Source organism: Capricornis sumatraensis, chromosome 21, assembly GCF_032405125.1.
Source record: "Capricornis sumatraensis isolate serow.1 chromosome 21, serow.2, whole genome shotgun sequence".
In the NCBI taxonomy this organism is placed as follows: Eukaryota; Metazoa; Chordata; class Mammalia; order Artiodactyla; family Bovidae; genus Capricornis; species Capricornis sumatraensis.
This window is the reverse complement of record NC_091089.1, coordinates 42,692,307-42,714,481: the sequence shown is the minus strand read 5'-3', so window position 1 is coordinate 42,714,481 and position 22,175 is coordinate 42,692,307. Positions and strand designations below refer to the sequence as shown.

At 41.6% G+C, this 22,175-nt stretch overlaps 1 protein-coding gene across 1 annotated transcript in view; it reads right to left on the bottom strand.

Annotated features, from left to right (window-relative positions):
- The window catches only part of ARHGAP28 (Rho GTPase activating protein 28), a 134,304-nt gene that overhangs the window by 4,787 nt on the left and 107,342 nt on the right, over window positions 1–22,175 (bottom strand). The window contains exons 10-15 of the mRNA XM_068993659.1: window positions 19,724–19,801; window positions 14,587–14,749; window positions 9,314–9,396; window positions 6,295–6,492; window positions 5,830–5,943; window positions 1,404–1,460 (exon numbers count right to left, since the gene is read on the bottom strand). Of these exons, the coding sequence (XP_068849760.1) occupies window positions 1,404–1,460; window positions 5,830–5,943; window positions 6,295–6,492; window positions 9,314–9,396; window positions 14,587–14,749; window positions 19,724–19,801 (693 nt within the window). The remainder of the gene's footprint in view (window positions 1–1,403; window positions 1,461–5,829; window positions 5,944–6,294; window positions 6,493–9,313; window positions 9,397–14,586; window positions 14,750–19,723; window positions 19,802–22,175) is intronic.

The window sequence follows — 22,175 nt, the reverse complement described above, 5'->3', positions numbered from 1 at the left end:
AAAATTTAAGGATCTATTTGAAAATGTGCCTTTCAAATATACCTGTTTCTTTAGTCAGCAGCAATGAATGGTCATCCCAGATTACATTCCAGATGGGCACCGAACTCGACCCCTCGAAGTGTGCTAGGAACACTGTGAAGGACGGGGTGTGGATGGCTGGGGAGGGTGTGCGGCTCTCATGGGCCCTGGGACCTCAGAGCTCCCGTCTGCATGAAATATTCGAAGAATGGTGCTGTCTACTGGACAGTAAAGTCTGTTCTGTTCTAACTGGATGGAAAATTCCCATTGTTTCAAAATTTTGAGTGTTTTAAATATTAATTATCTATTTAGAGATGGACAGAAATAAATAAATTTCTGAGGATGTGGCTATACCTCAGGTAATTGTTTTAAATAATCTGTGCATTATCAAAGGATGGTATTGTTGATGTAGAAGGTTCATGTGAATTGACTCACTATATCCCCTAGAGGAAATATGGGTTGAATTGTGTCCTCCTAACCCCATCAAATACGTAGAAGTTCTAAGCCCCAGGACCTCAAAATGTGACCTTGTGGAAACAGGAGTACAATGTGCCCTTAATCCAAGGACCGGTATACTCTAGTGACCAGCCACTGTACTCCGGTGACCGCTGTCCTTATAAGAGGAGAACACACATACACGTGCACACACTCACATGCACGCAGGGTGAATGCCAAGTGAGGACAGAAGCAGAGATTGGATGATGCCTCATCCACAGCTAAAGAAGGCCCAGGACTCCCGGCATCGCCGAAAGCTAAGAATGACGTCAGAATCACATCCTCCTTTCACAGCCTTCAGAAGGAACCAACCAAACAACACCTTGGTTTCGGAGTTTCAGCCTCCAGAACTGTGGGAAAGTAAATTCTATCACTTCAATCCACCCTGTTTGTGGCACTGTTACTGCAGCACTAGGAAGCCATTCTTAAAGGGTCAATTCTTACAATACATTTCTACTATTACCAGCGAGAACCAGGAGAGCATGCAGGAATGGCCAGTGCCAGGGTTCGGGAGCTGGGAGGGGGCAGGGAGCTAAGAGCACCCTCCTAAAACACTCTTTGGGGCATTTGATGTCCCTCCCCTACCAGTGGCCCCCAGAAGCCTCTTAAGATGAATTCCACACTCCTGACATTATTGAGACTGTTATAATGATCACAGGCTCCCTCTAACTTTCGAGAGTATTCACTCTTGTGAACAGAACCCCTAGCCACAAACTCCAAGTCATCAGTTAGTTGAGTCCCTATACCATTCCTTCACATGCTACACTGAAAATGTGAAGTGTGAAGGGATATCATGACCAAAATTAGATACAGATAAGGTAGATACAGCCAAAGAATACTACGTAAGGAGTTAATAATTAGGGAGGAGAGGGAATAATTTATTTTCTTACCATTCTTCTTGTAGAGGCTGATTTTTGCAGTACCTTTGATGTCTTGGGGCTTGTAACCTAAAAAAAAAGAAAAACCAACACATTTAATCTTTAGAATTGATGTTGAGAAAACAAACACACACTGGTGCTAGAAGTGTAAACTGGTACAACCTTTATGGAAAACATTTTGGCAATATTTACCAATTATAAAACATATTCACTCTGACCCAACAATTCCACATCTATAACTTCATCCTACAAACAGTCTTCCTTTGTGAGAAATGACATATGTGCAAGTTTATTCACTGATGCATAAACTTTAATAGCAAAAGGTTGGACACAATCTAACTATTCAACCGTCTGGGAATATTTAAATAAGTCAGTGTGCCTTTGGAATATCATGCAAAAGGAGCAAAGGGGAAGGCTTTGTGGACTGATGTGGAATAACCACTATGATTCCATAAGTCATTAAAGATGGTGCGGGAGAGCTTCACCTACATTACCATTCGTGTGAAAAAGGTGAAGACCACGTCCTCATGTTTGCTTGTATGTCACAGCACCTTTCTACAAGTAAATATACCTGTGTGTTCCCGTGCACACATGCTGTCATTGGTTATATTACTTGTTCTCAGGAGGGGAAGTCAGAGCTGACCAACTTTTTTCTATAGTTTCTCCCCTTCCAATCTTTTGAATTTTGTAAACTGTCAATCAACTATCAGTCTAAGTCAAGAAGTAAAACTACGATATAGTATAAGAGAACCAAAGAAAGACTATTTCTTCATCTTTAGGGGCTGGCTTCCATGGTATGTATAACCTTTTAAAATTCTACTTAGTTCTACTTATAATTAAAACACTAACGCAACTGACTTGCATAAAGCATCACACAGTTCTTTACACCCACATTATATGTGAGTTGATGCTGATGACAACTCAGTGAAATAGGTAGGTATCATTACTTTTCCCCCCAAAGTGAAAATGTAAGAAAATTGAGGCTCAGAGATAGACTTAAACTTGCGTGGGCTCGCAAAGCCTGACCTGACCTCAGATTCAGCTCCACAAACATCATACTAACATTAAAATTTTCCAGAATGAAAATAGCAAAGAGTAAGAAGTCTGTCCCTCCATAAAAGCAATGAACAAACTGGAAAAACCTGTCACTGTCAACTTCTTCAGAACTCTAGAAAGTGGCAACCAGGGGAGGTGCTTAAGTAAGAAAAACAACTGAGTCTTGATCAGAATGGTGAACTCAGTGGCATCTTAGTTTACACTTTCCCATCTCTGCTCCACAGCTCAGTGACAGCCTTGAAAATAACCGCCTGCATTCCTGGTGCAGGTACCAAAGGGCGTGGAAGGGACCTCATTCACAAGGAATTCTAGTTATTTGTTCCCTGGAAGACTGGCTAGCCTTTATCTTGTCTGACTTGGAACCTGACCAGTGCTAAAGCGGTGTGATGTTGAAAATATTTATAGGCAAATGTTTTACTCACTGCTGCCTGATGCAGTGCCTAAGAGCAGGGGAAAATATAAACTAACTAAAAATCTTGGGAGGCAAGCCTAGGGAACTAGATGCTTTGGGGAGTAAGGTCTTTGAAAAGCTCCAACATATTCTTGAGAACCTAGAAGGTCATGTGCATGCTCAGGGCTGTGCACATATTCAGGAAAGACCTAAAAAGAACCTAAGTGCTCACCTCTGGCTGACCTTTACTGTCCAAACAGGAACTAAAGTTCAGGCCAAGTTGTAAGCTGCCTGGCTGAATGCTGAAGGTGTCTCAAGCACACAAACACACAGAGCTCATCTGCAAAGACTGGGAGATATTTTTCACTCCAGGTATCTAAGAAAATCTCTGTGCAAACACCAGCAAACCACTAGGCTAATGGAACAGAGATTTGAGCAGCCACAGAAAACACAGAGACATAAGAAAATTAGTTCAGCAGCAAAGTCATTAACAAATATATAACAGCTATAACAGACAGCAACCCTGGGGAGGGGGAAGAACCTGAAGTTGATCTAGGAGACATCTGTAGGACAGTGACAGCAGAATCCATTCTTAAGCACATATAAAACACTGTCCAGGATAGACAGTATGTTAGACCACAAAACAGGTCTCAGTCAAGTTTAAAATATCAAAATAATACAACACATGCTACATAGCCACCATGGAATAAAATTAGAAATCAATAACAAAAGGAAATTTAGAAAGTTTATGCCTAAATAACCAATGGGTCCAAGGGAAATTAGAAAATACCTTGAAATGAACCATAATGAAACGCAGTACACCAAAACTTACTGGATGGAGCCAAAAGTACCCAGAGGAAAATTTACAGAAGTACATGCTGACTTTAAAATAAAACCTCAAACTAGTTGCCTAACTTTCCATCTTATGAAAGTGAAAAAAGCCAGCCAAACTCAAAACAAGCATAAAGAAGGAAAAAATAAAGATCTGAGTTTTAATAAGGGCTAGAGAAAAACAAAAAATAGAGAAAATCAATGAAACAAAAGTTGGCTCTTCAAAAAGACCAAACAAATTGACAAACCTTTGGCTAGATTCACCAAGAAAAAAGAAAAGATTCAAATTATTAATCAAGAGTATGAGAGGGAACATTAATACAAACCTAAAAAAGATTATAATATAATATAATATTTATAGTATTTCAACAAATTAGATAACCTAGATGATATAAAGTCCTAGAAACACGCTGACTATCAATACTGACTCAAAAAGAAACAGAAAATCTTGAATGGAGCTATAACAAGAACTTTAGTAATAAAAAAATTCTTACAGGGAAAAGTCCAGGACCAGGTGACTTCACTGGTGAATTTTACCACATGTTTAAAGAAACAACACTAATAATTTCTCAAACTCTTCCAAAAAATAGAAGGAGGAACCACTTTCTAACTCATTCTGTAAGGCTATTATTTCCCTAATACCAAATTCAGACAAAGGCATAACAAGAACAAAAAACTAAAGGCCAATATCCCTTATAAAAGTTGGTGCAAAAATCCTCAACAAATAGAGTTGCCATATGACCCAACAGATGTCCAAGAGAAATGCAAAACAAACAAACAAAAAAAGTGAAGTAGTGATACATGCTACCACAGGATGAGCCTTGCAGTCATGATGCTAAGTGACAGAAGTCACGCACACAACAGGCCACATATTGTATGAGTCCAGTTACATGAAAGGTCCAGGTAGATAAATTCATAGAGATAGAAAGTAGAGGAGAGTTTGTCAGGGATCGTGGGGAGGGGCGTAGTGAGGAGTGAATGCTTAACTGGTACGGGGTTTTTTTGAGGATGGTAAAGATATTCTGAAATTAGATAGTGGTGATGTTGTACAATACTGCGAATTATACTAGAAATAGATACTAAAAATTACACATTTTGAAATAGTTAAAATGGCAAATTTTATATTACGTGAATTTTTTCTCAATGAAAACAAAAAATTTCCCCCAAATTTAGTATGTTGGTTCTACTGAAATCCCTTTACCTGTATATAGTGAGGGAACGCAGCCATCCATCCGGACTGTGATAGATCAGTTAGCAATACCTCTACCTTACTGCCTCGGGATTCACTATTTCTTTCCTTGAATGAACTCTCCTCTCCTTGTTCCCTTTAAAATGCTGTCCATCCTTCAAGGTGCAGTTCAAATGCCACTTTCTCCACGAAGCCTCCACACGCTCCACATTGGACACACTTCCTTCTCCTCTGTGTGAGCCCCAGGCCGCTATCTGCATAGCACGCCTGACACGGAATGCGTATCCATGGCTCTTGTGTACACTTCTCTATCAGATTATCTCTCTGCTGGATACACATTCCTTTAAGGACAAAGTGAGTTTCCTGTACTCTCCATCCTCCTCAAGGCCAAATGCTATGCAATCGTCCTCAGAGATCTTTAAAGCAGTAAAGATAATTCTTCTAAAGCCTGTTCCCATTATGCATCTCCACACAAACAACTGTGCTAAGGCAAAAATTCTTTGAAGTGCAACAAATTTACACTAAATGACTTGAGGATTAGATATCCTTTCAGCATCCACTCACCATGGAAATCTCAGTCTCTAGCTATTAGATACACTGACAGCTGGACCACCCTTAAATCCAGTTCACAGGGATTAAAATGTTGACTCTCAGCATCCGTAAGAACCATTTGCCCTTCAGTACTTGAGAGAATATTAACGGAATTATCTTTATTAATATTAATGAATTATCTCTCATGATGACAGACGGAATTCAAAAACTTCAAGCAAAAAGCACCTAATTCAACAAAATGGAAATACCATAGCACTCTGTCATGAATGCAATTTCCACAGTGTTCACAGTCACAAGAGTGACACTTTGTGAGAACATAACAATTCTGCTTCATGATTACAAGCTACTTTGTGCATCACTTTGAGACAGAAGAGCCTGGGTGGTCATGACATTCGTGCATTTATTTATTGTCTCATTACCCCTCGCTCTATGGTCTTCCTCCTTAGCAGCTTTTTGACACTTGGGAGCGGCTTCTTTAACAACATGGTGGCTTCATTCATTCTTCTGACTTGAGCGATTAAGAAAGACGGAACCTGAAGAAGAAACAGAGCCTGAATAGAAGGAAAACATGTGGGTTGACCCGCCCTGGTAGAGTCTGTCTTCAGTTATGTTTACTCCTTCTGGCCACTCAGTATCCAGGAACCAGGAACTGTGGTTCTGTCCTCATAAAGATTAGGAAAATCTATTAGGATTCCTGTTTAAAAGAAAATAAGTTTGGGAGCGGGTAGCCCTGTGGAATGCGAAAGATGCCACCAGGAACTCGGGATCATGTCTCCTATCTCCCCCTGTGACTGAGGGCACTGCTTGCTAACCAGCCTCTATGTTTCCTGGGTGGGTGCCGGTAGACGCAAGAGGAACATCCAGGTCGTCACATTGGTACTCACTGTCCATAACATCTCCTGGTACTTGAGCATCAGACGGATGATGTGGGCAGCAGTGTTCGCTAAGAGTAATTCTTCACAGTCAGAATGTTTGCTTCTACTGAAGAAAAGATTCGGTGCCATGATGGTAGAAATGTTCCATATACTCATGCGGTTTTTTGATTCATTGGCAATGACTTTATTGAAGAATGTCATGAGGGCCTAATAAGAAGCAGCACGGTGTCACATTAGTTGTAAATCATAAAAAGGCATCGCTGATTACTGTCATTCATTTCTATACTCATTCACCAGGCCTCTAGAAAATGGTCAGAACTACAGAATGGCTAAACATGTCACGTTTCTTCTTTAACTGCTTGAAAGTGTGAATGAGAAATGTGAAGAATTTATTTATTTCTTTGCTTCATAACAGCTCCATTTTTTATGGAATTTGTCATATTGGGATCGCTATAAATAATAGTTTGCGTTTTCTTATTTTCTTTTATCTTAAGGAAGTTTGACAGATATTAAAATTAAACAATAAACAAGGGAGAAAAAACACTACAGCTCAAATAAACATGAAATGCAGTTTTGTTGTGAAGGAGGAAAAGTAACTCACTCTTAATTTAATTATTGTTTAAAATATTTTCTGTTTCCTTGGGAAAGAAAAACACATTTTAAAAAACTGAGCTTTAAAATAAATAAGTTATGAAGTAAATAAGTTATGGGGATATAGCACATAGCATGATAACTGTAGTCAATAATATTGTATTGCATATTTGAAAATTACTAAGAGAGTAAATCTTAATAGTTCTCTCAAGAAAAAAAGATTTTCTGTAATGGTGATGGAGGGTAACAAGACTTAGTATGGTGACTGCTCTGCAGTACATACTAATATCAAAACATCATGCTGTATATTTGAAATCAATATGTTATGTCAAAAGTGAAGGTCACTCAGTCAACCCCTGGACTGTATAGGGGTCCAGACTGTATAGATTCTCTAGCCATTCCCTTCTCCAAAGGATCTCCCCAACCCAGGGATGGAACCCATGTCTCCCACATGGCAGGCGGATCCTTTACCATCTGAGCCACCAGGGAAGCCCCAGAATACTGGAGTGGGGAGCCAGCCCCTTCTCCAGAGGAGTGTATGTCAATAACTCAACAAAAATTTTAAAAACAAAGAGATTAAAACAGTTTAAAGAACAGCAACAACAAAATGAGTATCTAATTCCTCAGTTCACAAATATGTCAGTCGAAAAGCAGAAAACTTTTATTTCGGGGGTGTCATTTTTCTGCTGCTTTTCAATTTTGGAGTGTTCAGCAGACCAAAGGGAAATGCTTATATGCAGTTGCTCTCACTATCGAAAAAAAAAAAGAGAGCTTGATAAAAGTTTGGCGGGGCCACCAACATATAATAGCCCATCAGAACTTTCTGAAATTCACCAAGAGGGTTGAAATCCTAAAAGGAGATGCTCTTCGGTTTTCCAAGTTTGATTTCTGTACAGTATCTGTGACATATGCACATACTAGTGATCACAGCTACCGTTTATTTGTGGGTTAACTGAGAGCCAGGTATTATTTTTAGTACTTTACATACATCCACTCATTTCATCATCACCTCAAAGCCTGGGAGGTAGGTACTATTATTTAATATTAATATTATTTTACAGTTACAGAAAGTAGGGCGGGGAGGGACTGAGTAGCTTTGTCCAGTGTTATGTAAGTAAATGGCAGAGCCAGGACTTGCCCAAAGAAGCCTAACTCCTCAGCCAGAGCTCTTGATCTGCACAACGCACTAGCTTCATCTTCATTCCAGTCACAATTCACAGTGGAAGAGAGCGAGTGAAGAGGGTGTTCTATTAGAAATGGGCTGAATTCTTCAGTCATTGCTCCATCCTTGGTGATATGAAAGGGGAGATGACATTCTGACCCAGATATCTGATACCAAATTAATTTTTTTGGAAAGATAAAAATTGTTCAGATAAAGGAAAGAAAACAAAGCTACTAAATTTCTAGCTTTTGAAAAATTACCAAATTGTACTAGAAACAGACATTTGTATGCCTCTGCCTATTCCTTGTCTTGGGTGGAGGATGTAATACAATTGGCAGATGGTTTCACCGGAGGAGAAAAGGTCCTCATCAAGCTGAAACGTCTGACAGGAGGCAGCACGAAGGATCAGCTTTGTTTTCAGCATCGTGTTTACTGGCCCCCAAATGATGGGCTCTTTCCAATTCATCCTCATCTCACCTCAATTCACTTAAAAGAGCCTGAGCAGCTGCTGTACTTATAACTGATTTCCTAATGTATGCAGAATCAGGATCAAAACAGCAACAGAAACCCTGATCTTTGCAAACATAAATAAATGAATCTGAAAGCAAAGGAGGAATATTTTGGGTGGAGATCTGTGGAATATAACTCTATGAAATGTTCTAATGTTTTAATAAAGGAGAAATAACTTTTCTCAGCTTAATTTTCTTAATCTGGAAAAGGTCAAGGTCCAATCAGGAGATCTCTAAAAACCTGATTCTATCATTCTTTAAATTGAATTATGGTAAGACATGAACATTCTAGAAACTTCATTTAAATCAGGGTTTCATTTACTTCTGATGTTATTCCATTTAAGCCTTCCATCTTGGCTTCTTCCTACTCCTAACCCTAGCCCAGTGCCTGGCACATCATAGACACTCAGTTTCTCTTGATAGATTGAATGAATGAATGAAATGGAAATGTTCAAAGATTCTGGGACTCACATTCTTTCCTGGCTTCCTCTGGAGAACAGGAGTGGGTGTCAGGAAAGGCAAAGGGCTTGCGGCAGGCTCGACTGGTTGATAAAAGTTTGGCTGGGCCACCAACGTATAAATGCCTATTAGAACTTTCTGAAATTCACCGAGAAGGTTGAACTCCTAAAAGGAGATGCTCTTTGGTTTTCCAAGTTTGAATTCTGTACAGTATGTGTGACATACACACAGTTTTCATTTTTCCACCTGGGCCATTTCTTCTGACCAGTAAGAGTTGATGGCAGATCGTGAGGTTGATACAACCTACCTGGGCTGTGTCCCTGTTGGCATCAGGCAGTGCCATGACCATGAGGTGTAAGGCTTGAAACTGTACTCGGATGTGAGGCCCTCCTGACAAGAAAACAGAAATAACCACGTGTTGAGTAACGCTAATGCATCCCGACAGCGTCTCTTGCTAACTAACGCCTAGTGGCACAGGAGGGCCCTGACAGCTTTCAGTGGTAAAGACTTGGGTTTTGTGACCAAGAACGTGAGTCTGTTCACTTGGAGAGGAGACGGGCTCTATCAACTCCCTTTTAGCATCCCAGAATTCCAGTGCTGGGGCAGGTGGCCAATGAGACCCTCAAAATAGTTCTAGATCAGTGTGACAGTTCCCTTTTCAAAGCACTTGCACAGACCTTGCTTTTACTTTGATGCTATGAACAGTTGGCCTAAAGCTCGATTCAAGACAACATAAATCTTATTTCCACATAATGAGACAGCCAGGCACAATTATTAGGAACACAGATTCTAGAATCAGATTCAAACTCTGCATCGACTACTAAGTCCCTGAGTGACCTTGGGCAAGCTATTCAACCCCTATGCTTCTATCTTATCACCTGTAAAATGGGGATTGTCATCATTCTTACCTCACTGGGCCCTTACCAAGGTTAAACGAGTTACTGCATAGAGTGTTCACATCAGTGCCTGCACAGTTACCTCTGTAGGTGTCATTCTGATCAGTGACACTGACTTCAGATCTTAAAGGGATGTGGATGGAAAGTGAAGTGAAAGTCACTCAGTCGTGTCCGACTCTTTGTGACCCCATTATGGACTATACAGGCCAGAATATTGGAGTGGGTAGCCTTTCCCTCCTTCAGGGTATCTTCCCAACCCAGGGACTGAACCCAGGTCTCCCGTACTGCAGGCAAGTTCTTTACCAGCTGAGCCACAAGGGAAGGTGACCACAGCTGGATCGCTGGAGATTCTTGACTATTTTATTCCTCGGCAGTGACAGAAGGTGTCGCCAGAGGGTTGGCGTCCTACTTCTGTGTGCTCTCAATACTGGCTCTTTCCCTGTTTTGGGGAAAGGATTTTAGAAAAATCCATCCAACAACGGGAAAATCCACAACCCGCTGTGCTGAAAACGGAGGGTAAGCTGGAGCATCCAGCTTTGCCCGGTTCTCTCTATTTTCTCCTTGAAGTGGTCTCTTGGTGGGGAGGCCCTGGAGGGAAGTGTGCAGTTCTGTAATCCCTGGGGAGCTCTCAACTTGCAGGAAAATCTATCAATTTACGGCTCAGTGGATAAAGGCAGTCAGCTGCCTACAGTTACTTGGCTTTACAGTAGTGGAAACACTCTTGCGACAAGTTCCTAGGTCACAGGAGGTTATGGGCACCCGAGTCAGGAGTGGATGACTGATGTGAGTAACCACAAAATGAAGGAACAGTTGGCAGGAGTATTTATAGGCTCATGTCATATTGCCCAGCAAATCCTCATGTGGATTTTTAAAAATTTATGTCAGATTTGTAAACAAAAATGACACAGGTCCAGGTTGTTTTAAAAATGGCTAATGCATGCTGACGTGACTTTGTCTGAATCACAGGCACCATCGGGAGTATGTCTCAGTATAAATGTTTGGGGACAGAGAAGACATGATTTTAATGCAGATCTTGCAGGCTATAGGCTGTCTATAATTTTCTAATGCAACCCAGAAAACCTCTGGAGGAAAACAATAGATGCAGATGCATGCTCTGTATTTCCATCAATTCCAGATAAATTACGAAATCCCCTTTAAGATTAAAAATCTAAACTGGCAAATAATCCATTTTCATTTCCCTTAGGAAACCTGGCCCTGCACTGTTTTGTGGTTAATCGTTTTGCAGTTAATTCATTTATGGCATCCTAGTTGAGTCTTTTTTCCCCCCTGCCCTGAGGTCATTATTTTCCCAGAAAGTTATTAAAGTTTTCATGAAAGTATCTAAGGTTTGATTGATCCTTAGTCTTCTAATTTTATGGAAAATTTTTGGACCAGGTTTGAAAAGAGAAAATACAAAGTGGAAAAGACTATATTTTAGAGTAAAACTAGGGGTGGCTTAAACACACAGATGTTCACTGTTCTTCCCTTCAGAAATCTCATTAAAACTAGAGCTTACCCCAGGTGGGAAAAAGGCCATTTTCCCTGCTGGTCACAGCCCAGAACTCTGGGTTCCCTGCAGGGTTGGCTGGTATCAAATTAATCACTGCAATCTAGTATTTTCCACTTTCAAAGTCACATAGAGAAAACTGGACCCTCCTGTGAACCTTCTCAGGATCTTTTCCAGATTCTCTCCTTTCCCTGAAGCACACTGGCTTCAACATCTGAATAGAAGTATGAAGAAGGACTAAATATGATTTCCTTCTTAAACACAATTCTCTGAACAGATCTTACATGGGAGACTGATTCCTCCTTGCATAATTTCCTGAGACCAAAAGGAAAAAAAAAAACAAAACTAGAACAAAAAATCCCTCTGTGGCACCATTTGTTTTGATGAACTGTTCAGTATATAAGCTGTAGATCAAGGTGAAGCTAAGACTTCTGTAGCCCATTTTCCAGGACAGCAAACTTTACAGAAACTCCTGTGTTTCTGACTTACAAATAAAGACTTTCTGCTTCTGCCATGGCTAAGTAAGCTCCTTGCCAATCAACTCTCCCTAAGATAACTATAAACTCTGGGCAAAGTACAAAAAGCAGCCACACAAGGCAGTGGAGAATGAACAAAAGCAGGCAGATTCAGGACAGGACTGGACACTTAGAATTAGGGAATAGCGGAGGGAGAGTGTCCAATTGCCTGGGTTTTAGTCTGAGGTCAGGCCAAAGAGAGCAAGGCATGAGGTGGCTAAAATTCCAAAAGAAAGCCCCAGTCTTTCTGGCCTGAACAATGAGAGGGCGGGGTTCAGGATGACCACACTGGGGAGTTATGGGGAATCCCAGAAAGGTCAAGAGGTAGAATGCCCCGATTCTGGTTTAAAATCCACCCAAATCTTGGCTCACCCCAGAAATCGTGCATATGTGGAGTAGCACAGGTAAAGATTAAATAACAAACTGTCTGCCTAAATACAAACAAAAAGCAAAACCGACCAAAAAACCCCATTCTCTGGAGAAATATTACAGAGTTCAGGGTCTCCAAAAAAAAAGCCACCATGTTACAGATACAGTTTAAAGTTACTTGACATAAACAATAGCCCATTTTCAAGAGAAGAGACAATCAACAGAGACCAACCCTCAGATGACCCAGATGTTAAAACTAGTTATGAAGTAGCTATCATACTGACAGAACTAGTAAAGTAGTTATCATATTGATAACTATGCTCAAGGATGTGAAAGAAAGCTATGCTCAAGGAAAACATACTTACAATGAATGAAAAGACAGGTAAGGTCAGTAAATAGAAAACAGGTGTAAAGTAGCCACTGGAAATTCTAGAACTGGGAATATATTGGGTTGGCCAAAAACTTGGTTCAGATTTTCTATAAGGCGTTATGGAAAAAACCTGAACTAACTTTTTGGCCAACTCAATACAATATCTGAAATTAAAAAAAAGAAAGAATAAGAGAAATAGTCCTCTCTGTCATAAAACAAAAACGCTACATCTTACAAAGAACAGAGACACTGGTCACAGCATGTCAATTAAAGCTTAGAAAAGTCTCTAATCATAGTCTCTTCTCTGAAGACATAAAGCATTGTTTTATGAATCTGGTTTAGTTAAACATTTTAAAGATTGAGAACCAACTAATTTTCAGGACAAGTTTTGTCAAAAAACTTCAGATGTTGTTATTATTTTCTTTCATCGTGGTTTTAAGGATTTGATGGTTCTGGCCAACCTGCAGAAGGTTGTAAGCTGGAAGATACCGTTAATACTTGTTATGCTCGTGTAGTGTTTTAAAATGTCAATTTTTGGCTCATGTTCTCAAATTACTAATAAGACTTTCATCATTAAGGCCTGCATTTTGGCTCTCACTCCTGTGTGGTAACCTCTTCGATAACTGAGCAGTGGCCAACCCCTTTATATGGATATATCTTCTCAATCTGGCCACGGCCTCTTTCTGTCCAAACAGAATCACCATTTACTTAGCAAGCTTATACATATGTAGGCTGTGAACCCTGAATTCCTCAGGTTAGTGGTCAAAGCCCACACTATGTAACCCCTTTCTACTTTTCTAAATTTCTCTCATCACACCTTCTTGAATGTTTAACACTTAGGATGAAATTACTTTCTTACTGCCAAATACAACACATGCTGTCCAGTTTCTATACTTTTTTTATCCAAATACCTCAGCTAAGAGCTTCCCAGGTGGTGCTAATGGTAAAGAACCCACTTGCCAATGCAGGAGACCTAAGAGACACAGGTTCAGATCCCTGGCTCAGGAAGATCCTCTAGCGGAGGGCATGGCAACCCACTCTAGTGTTTTTGCCTGGGAAATTCCATGGACAGAGGAGCCTGTTGGGCTAGTCCATGGGGTTGCAACGGGGTCGCAAAGAGTTGGACATAACTGAAGCAACTTAGCATGCATGCACGCATGCATCTCAGCTAAGGCCTCATCTATGTGACTTCATAAGTTTCAGAAACACTATGCTATATAGTAATTTTCAGAGACAAACACTTTCTTGTTTCATGCTACATCATCGGATCTAGGACACTGGATTTAAAGAAGGGAGAGATCTTATATTTCTTGAAGGACTGTTATATACCAGTCACTATCTTAGATGTCTTCATTCAATATTCACAACAACTTTGACAAGTAGTTATTATCTGTAATCTATAGGGGCAGCCATAAAGCTCAGAAAGGCTGACTGCATGGTTAACAGATGTTTGAGCAGGAATTCATATCTCAAGACCTTGGTCCTACTACATCCCTCTCCGCCTTTTAATGATTATGAAGTCACTCAGTCATGTCCAACTCTTTGCAATCCCATGGACTGTAGCTCACCAGTCTCCTCTGTCCATGAAATTCTCCAGGCAAGAACACAGGAGAGGGTGGCCATTCCCTTCTTCAGGGGATCTTCCTGACCCAGGGATAGAACCAGGGTTTCCTGCATGGCAGGCAGATTCTTTATCATCTGAGCCACCATTATAAAACTCTCTAAATCCTAATGACCAGACTTTAAATATAAACATGCAAAGAGATGACAGTTTACCATCAAACTCAATACTTCGCCAAGCATTACCAGGAAGCAGCAAATGTATACACTTATGATCACATCTGATTATGCATCTTTATTCTGCTCTGTGCCACTTCATTGACCTTGTATCTTATCCATTCACATGTAACTTCTTCCACCTACTTTCCATTAGCGTGATGAAGGCAGGTATATATTCCACGGGAAAGAGAGAGGTGGGCAGTTCTCTGAAAAAGGCTTTCAGCATTACTGCAGCTTCTCTATGGCACATTTTCTCCCACTTAAACTTGTCAGCATTAAACTTGGCATCCAGTTCTTCACGGTATTGCTGAAAATCAAGGAAAACAGTGAGTTTACAACCTGATCCCCCTCTCTTCCCCTTTAAAAACTGTCATTACACAAACTATTTTTGTAATTAGATTGAAATGCCAGTATCTACTAAGCTCCTCTTTTTCAACACGATTGAAGAACTGAAATAGCTCTTTCTGAATGTATTTTTTTAAAAAAACATTCTCTAAAATCCTTTTAGAATAATGCTAATCTTAAAGTAATTTGCCATCTGTACAAATACAAAAGTTCTTTCCTCAGATCATAGCTTCATTTATGTCATTTTGGCAGAATACTGTCTATCCCCACATGATAAATGCACTGCTAGATTTTGACAAAGCCTCTATTTCCTTTTTTCCCCCCCAATGATTCCTTCCTTCTGCCACCTCATCTTGTACTAATATTTCTAAATACAATGAAGGATGTATGCCTCTTGAAGGATGTATGCCTCTTGGCTGGTTTACATACAGAATGAAAACTAACCCAACAAAGGAACTCTGACCTCACTCCAACATGCATACCCATGACATCTTCCTGGAGCAAATACAGATGTTTCATGCCAAGATGGACACATGTCTTCCACATGCCTGCATGCTTGCCCGGTCCTTTGTAAGGCTTGGAACACTGTGTTAATACTTTTTTAAAAAATCACTAAATGTCCTTAAGTTGATTTGGGTTATCCATTTTAGATTATTAACTCATTTGATGGCCAGTACCCTCCGGGCATTCTACTGCTCCCTGAACTACAGAGTTTACCAATAACACTAGGCAGTTATAGTCAGCTCCCCAACTGACAATAACTGCTTCAAAAAGGATGCTTTAAAAAAGAAAACTGTGAACAATCCTTAAGGCCTTTGCTTTATTCTCACGAGAAGCCTAAGTCTTCCAGCCTTGAACGTGCAAGAGAAGCTAGAGGATGACAAGGTGAGATTTATATATCTTTTCTGGTGGCCGGGTGGAAAAGTGATCTGGGTCGGGCGGGGTGGCGGCGGGTGAGGGGCTCGGTGCTGGTGGGGATCAGGCTGGGGAAATGGAAAGCAGCCATTGGCATTTCTGGTGACGGATAATCCACGACTAATCTGGGTGAGCAGCTGCAGGACAGAATGAAGAGGCGGCATTTAAGAAACGCCCAGGAGGGAAAATTCTCAAGGAGAGGCGATGGGTTGAATACGAGACTCAGAGGGAGAGAGACAAGTCCAGGATGGCCCTCAGATTGCAGGCTGGGGTAATGGGCAGAAGGAGGTGCTGTTGGCAAGAAGTGGAGGGGGAGGAGTCAACGTTTCCCTGTCCCACTGCCCGGAAGCCAAGGGGAAACTGGTTTTCAGGAAGCACTGGCAAGAGCAGGATAATTCAGATCCATTTCCACAGACCTATGCCACAAGAGGCTGGCTGAAACTCTAGGTTACCGTCGTTGAAACCTGCCAGTGCTTCCCTGTCACCTATGGGGAAACATGGCCCCAGGGTCAAGGGCAGGCTCTAGAACGACGCTCATTAAGAGCTTTTTTTTTTTTTTTTACTGTGGTAAAAGTCACGTAATATAAAGCACACTATTTTAACCATGTCTAACTGTGCAGTCCTGTGGCACCAACCACATTCACATCGTTGTGCAGCTCTCACCATCACCCACCTCCCGAATGTTTCATCTTCCTAAACTGAAACTCTGTCCCCAGTAAACACTAAGCCCCCTGCTCCCTGCCCCATCTTCCAACCGCCCCTCCCCCAAACCCCGGCATCTACCAAGGTATTTTCTGACTCTAGGAATCTGACTCTTAGGTACCTCGTATAAGTGGAATCAAGCGGCATTTGTTTGCACCTACTGTATACTGGAATGCATTTTATAACCACATTCTTTAGGTGTTTATCCCAGTTCCACAACAGTCTAGTTGAAGGCCTGTGAAGTTTCCCACTGCATAACAGGGATAGTCAAACAATCTCGCAGAGATTAAACTGGATAACACAGAGCTCAGGGGGCGGGACGTGCACACAGAGAGTGCTCAGTAAGTGCTGGCTGCATTTACCCACCTCGTCTCTGCTACAACCTCTACTGTTATTACCACGGGAAACCTATGTGTATGTGGAGTGCTATTTTTGCACCTCATTCTGTCTGGAGGGCCAACAGAAAGGAGAGGAAGGACGCCCTCCCTGAGTTTGGAGCAGAGCACAGAGGAAGCTGGTGCAGAGCTCCACGGTGTCCTAAACAAGGGACCAGTGTCCTAAACAAGGGACCGGATGAACCAAGGGCTGACTCTTCCTCACCAGAGACAGGTGGATGTTTAAACTGTTAATGAGGATGCTAGGCAAGGATCAGGAGCCAGGTCCTTAAAACCTCATCTGAGCAAATATCCAACCCGCTTCTCCTCCAGAGGTAATTTTACAAAAATGCAAATAACCCACCTTCAGCCTCAAAAAACCAGTTCAGGGTGGGAAACCAGCAGACCAGGTAACATCCTCACAAAACATTTAGAGCAGCCTCTGAATAACTGAAAGGAGTCAAAAAAAGAAAGCCGTGCACGTCAAAGCAGTCTGCTTTCTTCCATAAAATATATTCCCTGGTGTTTGGCTCAAATTTCTGTCATTTGTGGAAAAGAAAATTACTGGAAACACCGAGCCATTAAATTGGTTCCAAATGAACAAGGCCTCACGTCCAGGATGGGCTCGGCGGTTGGTGCCCTGTGAGGCTAAACCCGCAGCGTCCCCCAAGGTTGCTTCCCTGTGAGTCCAACCAGGCTCTGAAAGTGCAACCCACAGTGATACCTGAGGGTTAGAGTCGCTACTTGGCACAACTTGACGATAATTATGAGGGAGATTTTTTTTAAAAAAACTTTCTTTCCCCAAGCACATTTCTGGAAAAAAACAGTCTAACCGATGAAAACATTTTTTTAAGTTTCAAGTTTGAACAAAGGGAAGAAATAAAGACCCCTCGGCTGTATCAAGTTGCAATGCCTTTCTAACTGCAGTATTCCCTTGTTTCTGTTCACTGACCCAGGGTTCTTCCACACTGGTTTTCCTGGAGCTCAAACCACGAAAACATCTGGAATACATTTTTCGGACGGACAAGAAATGGAATAAATAGGCTGAAACTACGTAAAACCGATTAAGGGCCAAAAGAGACTTTTACCTAGTGTGGTTCAGGAATGCATGCGTCTATTAGAACACGTTAAAGGAATTACTGGCCTTTGATAAGTGCTTTTCAGTCAAAGATTAGCTAGAGAAAAGCAACGTGTGCTATGATGTTAAACTTCATACACACAAGAAACATTGTGTAATGTTTTCTCCTTTGAATTATTTTCAAAAATAGAAAATTTAAATCATATCCATTATGTCCCACTCTTCCTTACTAATGTGTGCACACACACATGCACACACACACACACACACAGAATAAGTCAGTAAGAACATGTACAAATACAGCTTCCCTACTATGGAGGGAAGTTTAGAGGGATGGAGTCTGATTCGGTTTAGGAAACTTATTCTCCTGACTTCATTTTGGTTTTCTGACTCTACAGATATAACCACAAAGACTTAACCAAAAAGTGATAGCTTTTGTTCTTGGATTTAGGACACATTTATTTAGAAGCATATGTAAAAACTGTTCCTGTGAGAACCTAAAACAAAAACCAGATCCCATTTAGCAAGTATTAACCTTAAGGAGCCATTAGGAATCTTCCTGCCTTTCAAGTGAACCTGTACCAGGATTTAGTAATCTCTACTCCCAAGGAAGTCACGGGTCCCGGAGACATGCAGTGACAAAGTGTGGACCACCACTCAGGTCTCCCTTCAAAACAGAACTGGCTGTTCATCTGCAAAAACTCCAGGCGGACGACTCCCCAGCTGCTGGCACCTTCTGCTCAGCCTCAGGCCCTTCCCCAGGGTGGGGGCTGACGGGGCACAGGGTGATGGTCCCGCCTGCACCACGTCTGAGGCTTGACACCCCCAAGTCCGCCTCCCCCGACCCTCGATCCTTGAGAAGCTAGGTCCCCCTGTAATCCTCTTCTCCTCCTAACTTGGTCCCAGCACCTGCCTTCTGGAGCTTCCAATAGATACAGCCTACTGATTCTTAGTTTCCACCTTGAAAAATATCTCATCATGCTTCTAAATAAGACTGAAATTTCTGATACAAATAGAATCTCCCAAAGCATATGCCAAAATGAATTAGGGAAGAGATGCTTTCCCGCCCCTACACAATTCCTTTTAATAGTTCTGAACACAGTCAAGTTCCCTTTTCCCTCTCCTTGAGGTTTTTTCCCTTAAGGATTCATTATTGACAACTGCTCATGTCTCCAAGTCCACCCACCAGGGAGTGATCCAGGGCAGAGAGGGACTCTTCATCTGTGCACCAGGAGAGCAAGTGGGATGTCTTGCTGGCAACTGATGAGCAAAGCTTTCCTTTAATTCTTTTCTTTGCTGAACTGAAGACTTAGCCTCCATACAGAGGGAAGAAAGCAAAAGAATTCCCACTGCACGGTGGTTTTAGATGTAGACGCTAACATTACCTTAAATGGAACTGGGTTTCAGAACTGCTGAGGGAGTATTTTAGTGGTTACAGCCATTCCTACAAATTCCTATAAGGATGTCCATTAAAAGGAAAGCCAGAGAATGTCTCTAAGTTTAAAACAACTGACAATAGATACCAGGGGTCATCTAATACTGGCTCAGTGAATTCTATGACGTAGAGTTAACATAAAAAAACTGAAGCATTTAACCCCCAAAATAAGGGTGGGACAAGACAAGCGGCGGTTTCTGAGAGTGAATCGATGTGTTCTTTCACTGTTGTTTGCTTTTTATTGTTGTTGTTTTAATTTAAAAGAATGCACAACTCAGGATCATGGAATAACATTTAGTCATAGGTGTTGAGGAATGCTCTACAGCGCCAAGTGATAGAATCAGCAGTGATGACACCACCACACACAATGCCTGCAGGAACTGACCTAGCTAGCTGAGATCTCTAACAAGGAAGAGAGACAATGTTTGGTACCTTGACTTTGGCAGTACATCCTGAAAGTCGAAAGATCCCTTCGGATTCCAGACCCGATTCCTCAACTTTCTCAAAGAACTAGAAAGCAATGATACAAGACAGAAGTAAATACCTCCATATGATTATGAGCATTTAAAATAACAACGATGATGAAAACGATACATTACCAAGCATACAGACATGCCAGGTACTTGAATACCTAGTTAAACATTCACATGCTCCCAGGAGGTCAACACTAGCCTCCGATTGGCAAATGAGGAAATAGAGACTTAGGGTTGTTTTTCACTTTCCCAGGGTCATCCTCAAAAGTGACGGCACCAACTCTGTTCTTAACCACGAAAGCACACTGCCCCTTAAATATTTCAATATCTGATTACTGTATCTTTCTGCAGGTCAACCAGTAAGCCAGTTCAGTTGCTCAGTCTGACTCTTTGTGACCCCCATGGACTGTGTCATACCAGGCTTCCCTGTCCATCACCAACTCCCAGAGCTTGCTCAAACTCATGTCCATCGAGTCAGCGTCACCAACCAGTAAGAAAAGACCCTAAATTACTATCATTAGTTACTCTATTCTAGCTAAGACACTGTGCATGCATGCAGGCTCAGTTGTGTCCAACTCTTTGCGACCCCTGTCCATGAAATTTTCCCAGGCAGTAACACTGGACTGGGCTATCATTTCCTTCTCCAGGGGATCTTCCTGACCCAGGAACTGAGCCTGTGTCTCTTGCATCTAACCTGCACTGGCAGGGGAGTTCTTTACCACTGCACCACCAGGGAAACCCAAGACACTGTAGGGCTTCTCAAAATCTGCCAAGGAATTAGAAATGGTAAAGGCTTATCTGTCTCATGGTAATGGTGATGCTTTACTATTAAATAATAATAAACACTAACACTGATTGTGCACTTAGGGTGTGTCAGACAACATTCTCAGCACTTTACATATATTAATGCATGTGACCCTCGCGATAATTCTGTGGTGTCCCCATTCTACAGCTGAAGAGACTGAGGCATGGGAGCAGTAAAGATTTGCCCATGTTCACACAGCAAGAGCAGGATTCTGAGTCTCTGCTATTTTCCTTTTGAAAAATGATGATGCCTGGAACTAAGGCAGCTCCTGCAGGTATGAAGAGAAGTAAGTATTTAGGGAGAAGAGACTTCTTCCTGAGAAAAGCCTCTACCTGCAGTGGAAGAACAACACCTCCAGCTGTCTTTCAAGAGCACCGCTAACCTCAGCAGTACCCAGAGAGAGGCTCTATTGAGGAGTTAGTATGAGATGAACCAGGCAGTCTACTGTGCGCCTTCTGTGTGCTAGGCGTCTGTACCTACACAATAATACAAACATGTGTTGAATCTTCTCAGTCAGATTTTTATGTGTTTTCTTCAGACCGTGTCCTTTTCCAAGAGGAAAAAGGACATAATAATGGCTCAACGCAAGGACAGAAAGGAAACCTTAGAGTCACCATGCACTTGCTTCCTTTTGCATCTGTCTCTTGCTGGCTGTGTTTCTGGGCATGTTATCTCACCCTCTGATGCCTCAGTTGCCTCACCAGTAGAAAGGAGATGACCATAGCGACCTCCTGGGGCTCAGAGATGGTCAGATGTGACAGGACACAGAGATCACGTGTGGCCCAGTGAAGGGAGGCACCCTGTGGTGCACACACTGGGCAGGCGTGGGCATCCTCTGGACCCCGGCTGCTATCCTCCCTGCTCCTATGGGCGGCCAGTCAGGCACCTGACTGGAGTAGCTCAGTTTGAGGTACTGGTACCCAAACTGAGGAAGACAGGAAAGAGAATTGCTGTTGTGAATAAAGTACGTGTCCTCTGTCAGTATTTTCACATATCATTTAAAAACTGAATTTAAGGGACTTCCCTGAAGGTCCAGTGGTTAAGACTCTGTGCTTCCAATGAAGAGGGTGCAGGTTTGATCCCTGGTCAGGGAACTAATATCCCACAAGCCACAGGACACAGTCAAAAAAACCCCTAAAAAACTGAATTTAAAATTCAACAAGATTTGTATTTAGAGCTTGGAATTTTACTTGTACCACTGGATATCCCTGTTGAATAAACCAGTGTTAAATTTTGGGCTATAAAAAGCAGGGCTTAAAAGCAAATGAGCCATCCACCAGTAAGGGTCACTGAGACAACTGTATTGTTCAGATATCATTTTCACAACTTCCTAAACCAGAAATCTTCTTTGTCTCAACGTATACCTTCCCAAGCACTCTGAAAACACCACCAGGATAAGCTGATTTCTAGACTTTATTTAGCTTTGTCTGGAAAATTCATTTAAACAGTAATACACAAACATCATAAAACACCCAACCTGTATATATCTCAGCAAATACTTGTATGATTAATAAATGGACTATTAGTAATTAGCAGTCATCTTTTATCCAAAAGAGAATAATCATATATACACACACAAACACATATATACACACAAATAACATTT